Source organism: Anastrepha obliqua, chromosome 4 (assembly GCF_027943255.1).
Source record: "Anastrepha obliqua isolate idAnaObli1 chromosome 4, idAnaObli1_1.0, whole genome shotgun sequence".
Taxonomy (NCBI): Eukaryota; Metazoa; Arthropoda; class Insecta; order Diptera; family Tephritidae; genus Anastrepha; species Anastrepha obliqua.
In genome coordinates this window covers 81259585-81264005 of record NC_072895.1, presented here as the reverse complement: position 1 = coordinate 81264005, position 4421 = coordinate 81259585, and the positions used below count along the sequence as shown (strand labels likewise).

General features: G+C 34.8%; 1 protein-coding gene across 1 annotated transcript; it reads right to left on the bottom strand.

Moving 5' to 3' along the window:
* LOC129245685 (nitric oxide-associated protein 1) lies at nt 1-3088 on the bottom strand. The gene is made up of 2 exons (XM_054884011.1): nt 2353-3088; nt 1-2286 (listed from the first exon to the last, which is right to left on the bottom strand). Exons 1-2 carry the CDS (start codon nt 2915-2917, stop codon nt 812-814), a joined length of 2040 nt encoding a protein of 679 aa, XP_054739986.1. The 5' UTR covers nt 2918-3088; the 3' UTR covers nt 1-811.
* Between the last annotated feature and the right edge of the window lie 1333 nt (nt 3089-4421).

Sequence of the window (4421 nt, the reverse complement as noted above, 5' to 3'; positions counted from 1 at the left end):
ATGTACATATGTACAAGAGGAAATGCATACTTCTTGGGATGGATTCGATAGAACTTATTTGTGGTAGATTTACTCAATTTGGGTCTGCGCATCACCACTAACTTCGTCACCATAGGCGCCTCAGGTTTGAAGAAATTACATGATGAAGGTACTGCCCCTAGGAATAAACGTGCTCTCTTAAAAATTCTCGGCAGATATGGACAACAAATAAAATCACTGTCACTAAAAGGATTTTCGTACACATGCAAAGAGTATCCTTACCAAGGGACATGGCGTAAATTTACAAAAAGTGGAATGCACAGCATTACTAAACGGAGTAATGGCGACTAAGGTCTCGATATAGTACTTTCCGTTGTTTGCCTCTGTCTTATAGTACTAATATAGACTGTTTAATGTAAAGAAATAGGCAAATTGTTTATTTTCATCTTGTCCAATAAGCGTACGTAAACTAGTTATTTCACTTTGTTTGATACACTCTGCTTAAGTGTACATATTAACATATGGAACTCTTTATTACAATAACAATTTTTTAATATGATTTTTACAACATACATAAATACGCAGAACTAAAATTGTTTGGATCTTTATAGTCTCAGTTTATGTAATCTATCTTTTTTGACTCTGCCCATGTTTATGTATTTTGTGGAGTCAGAATGTACAAAAACTAAAATACATACTTATGTACATATGTATATAGCATTTTCGGTATATATATATAATAGCATTTCGGTATATACGTCGTATATCCCTTACCACCAATTCTGTAATCAAACTACGGTGGCTTATTTATATTTACTTTAATAAGATCCGATTATTTTTTAAAAATAAAGGGCTTTCCCAAATTATATGCCAAAGAGTTTCGTATTCGCTTACCCAATAAGCGTTCCGCGTACGGCACCAGCGGTGGGGAACGAACATAAATACCACGAGCGAATGGTGTCCACGCTTGGAATCTACATTCACTAGCATATGGTAATCCAAGACCGACCCATCCTGCTGAAGAAAGTACTATTTCAGAACTTATCGCGTCCTGGTATTTGCCTACCAGTTCAATAGTTTTGTCAGAGCACTGCAATCCTGGCCATCGAGCTAAACGTGTCTCATCACCATGAGGTAAACCCAGAATTTCAGTGTTGAAATATTCTTTATATGCTTGAGCAGCATTTGCCGTGTGAGAGACAACAAGAGGAAGTTGCAAAGAACTGAATACAATCACTTTTACCCAGTCAATATCAACATATTTACAATCTATGAAATCTAAACGAGCCAGTCCAGCCAAAAAAATACTCATACCAGGTTTGAGTTGAACAGCTCTTGGTACAATCATATCATTAGGCGTCAATTTTTGCAACTCTTCTGACGTAAGTAATTCTGTAAACTGCTGTGGATGCATAACACCAGGAGTATCATAACACCATTTAGCTTGGCGATATAATTGGTCTTTTTCATTCAATGTGGAAATTGGCTGTGTTCCGGAACTCATAGCAAATGCATCCGCCGTGTCGACATTATCTACGAAAGTCCTACCAACAGCTCCTTCAAGTCGAGCAGCTTTAAAGTCCCCAGTTTTCTGTGCTTGCTGGCGGCGTAGTGAATTTTTAGCGTCTTTCTTTGCTCGTTCGGAGGTTAAGCGACGAAAGCGTTGATATACTCGTATTTCTGAAGGCCTATAAATAGGAAACTTAAGCATTTGAAGAGTTGTACCTGGCCATGGGCAAGTAGTCGCCCTGCGTACAAGATTCGATGCTTCTGGACGACAGTAGTCAGAATTTAAAAGTATATTGAAGAGCGAGCTTTTCCCCACATTAGTACAGCCGACCAAATAAACATTTCCTTTGTAGGCCCATATTTTGTGCAGTTGAGTTATAAGTTCTTCTATCCCATATCCTGTTTTAGCAGAAATTAAACTGATATGTTTTATGTTGAGTGAATCAAATTGGCACTGCACCATTTGATCTTTTAGGCAGCTTTTAACATGATCCAAGTAATTATTGTGGTCTCGAGGCAGCAAATCCACTTTATTTCCGACTACAAATACAGGCCGTTTATGCCCAAGAACGTCGTGTAAACCGGGCCAAATAGAACAAGGGAAATCCAACAGGTCTACGATTACTATGGCGAGGGCATATTCATCTTTTATGCGAGATATGGTTTCAACGTATGAATCAGCACTTATTTCCACATCCAAAGCAATATTATAATTCTTTAGGAAATGACAGCGTTGACATATTATAGACTGCAGTTCTTTTTTCGAACGACCTTTAAATATCTCGACAGGAATGAAGCCTGAAATGAAGCCTTAAAGTTTAATATACCAACAAATAAATATAATGGCGCTGATGTGTTAATAACCTGGCAAATTAGTGTGTGTACAATGCAAGTGTGCCCCACACCCACTACAAGGAACATTTGAAGGTGACAATCTTGGATCCGCAGTACCATAAGTGGAATGGTTTCCATCTCGATTACCTTCATAGAATTCATAATCTTCCATCCAATCCACTGGAAAATTACTTGTATCAGTCTCAATATCAAAACTAACCTCTGGTTCAGAAATTAATGGCTGTTTTTGGAGTTGGTGCCACTTTCGCCTTTCCTTCAATGCTTCCTTAAATTTATATGTTCGAAGTCGACGATAATTCATGAATTCCACTTGTTCTTCCAATTTGGTACTGTATACAATGAGCGGGTGCTTTGCATATCTTTCTTGAGCAAGTTTCCATTCCGATTGATATTTATTATGTACATTTTCATCCGGAGAAGAGTTGAGAGTTTGCTGCCCACAAAAGCGAATATATTTCTTAATATAATCGTTTACTGTATATTTTGTTGATCGCCGTAATAAAAGCATTTTAAATTCACGAATGAATTCACGTGCAAATAACAAAACGGGATATACATATGTACGCAAATTCATAACAAAAATCAGCTGTTAATCATTGTTGTTTGATAAGTTACGAGTTTATGAGAAGTGGGGACAGTTGATGAAAAAGCAACTGACTTATGTTACATGTATTTGCTTATATTTTGAGAAATTATTACAAACGCAGCAATGGTATTACTAAGAGTTTCAAATTTGATAGTTTGCAAAAATTTGAGATTTTCATGAACTTTTCATCTTCTTGTTAGAACTCAATTTATATATTGGTGTTAGGGTTTACCAAATGTGAAAACAAAAAATAGTTGAGGAATTCGGGCCCTGTATTACAATGCATATGTAAGTCGAACTTAAGTCTAAATCAAAATTTTGCGTTTCTCCAACCCGAATTAGAAAATGCATTTATATTCATTTTAGCTCGGTATTTTTGACTAAAAAAACGCAAACACAATCTTCTACGATTTCGTATTTTGGCCCAAAGGCATTTTGTTGCGGTGCTGCCATATTTTTTAATTAACTTCAACTTAATATTCGTTTGTGGAACTCTTATGTTCTTATGTTTTAAGCGGCGTGAGGTCCGGTTGAAGGTGTCATGCGTTTACGCCATATAATAGATAGTAGTGGTATTCATCTAAACATGTAAATGCTTAGTTAACCATAAAACCTCGTAAATTTACAAGTTCGTACATAAATAGCGTAAGTTTAAGCACCGATTTACGTGCGTAAATTTAAGTGAAGGCAGGAAGCAACCAAATATTTCTCGAAGTGCGTTCATAAATTTAGTTGTTTATATTAATATTTTTAGTGTTTCTTAGCAGATCAATTAATTAAACAAATAAAAGTGAGCGAAAAAAGAGAATACATTATCGGCTAAATATGTTAATATAATTAATTTAACAAGAAAAGGTATATTTTTTAATTGCAAATGAGTTAAAATTGTAATTTTATGGAACAAACAATGATTGTCGATTAAGTATTAGTTCTGCAGAGAAAGACATTAGAGTCTTTTTAATTTATTATCTCATGATATTGATTTTTACACATACATATGGTATATAATAAATATTATGTATAATATGTGACCAAATCCTTGTGCATAAAAATAAAGCTTCTTTAAACAGTCATTTATTTCTACTAAAAGTAGGATTGAAAGACCTTTATTCTACGTTCGAACGAGAAGAACATATCGTTTATTCTAAATTGGTTAAGTGTTTTTGAATTTTTATTTTGATTTATTTGTAAGAATAATTATAAATAATCAATAACTCAAATTTAACAAGAGCCTGGCTCAGTTTGAGTTCACACCTATAAGACTGTTTTAGAGATAATTGACATTAAGTATGTACAACTTGGTGACAGTGTGTTTAAATTGAATTTTGGTATTCCTGTAGGAGATATGAAGGAATTGTCAACCTAAGAGTTCAATGTGCATGTAAAAAACTTGTTAAAGATGTGTTGCACAGAAATGCATCTCTGTCAAACTGTTCTCAGTGTGAATGCGTTGTAAAACAAAAATCGAAAGGAAAGAAGATTGACTTTCATT

Excerpts from the sequence above, each read along its gene's own strand:
- LOC129245685 (XM_054884011.1), bottom strand. The coding sequence starts at position 2,917 with ATGAATTTGCGTACATATGTATATCCCGTTTTGTTATTTGCACGTGAA. Across the intron at positions 2,287-2,352 it reads TACACACACTAATTTGCCAG|GCTTCATTCCTGTCGAGATA; the intron begins GTTATTAACACA and ends GCTTCATTTCAG.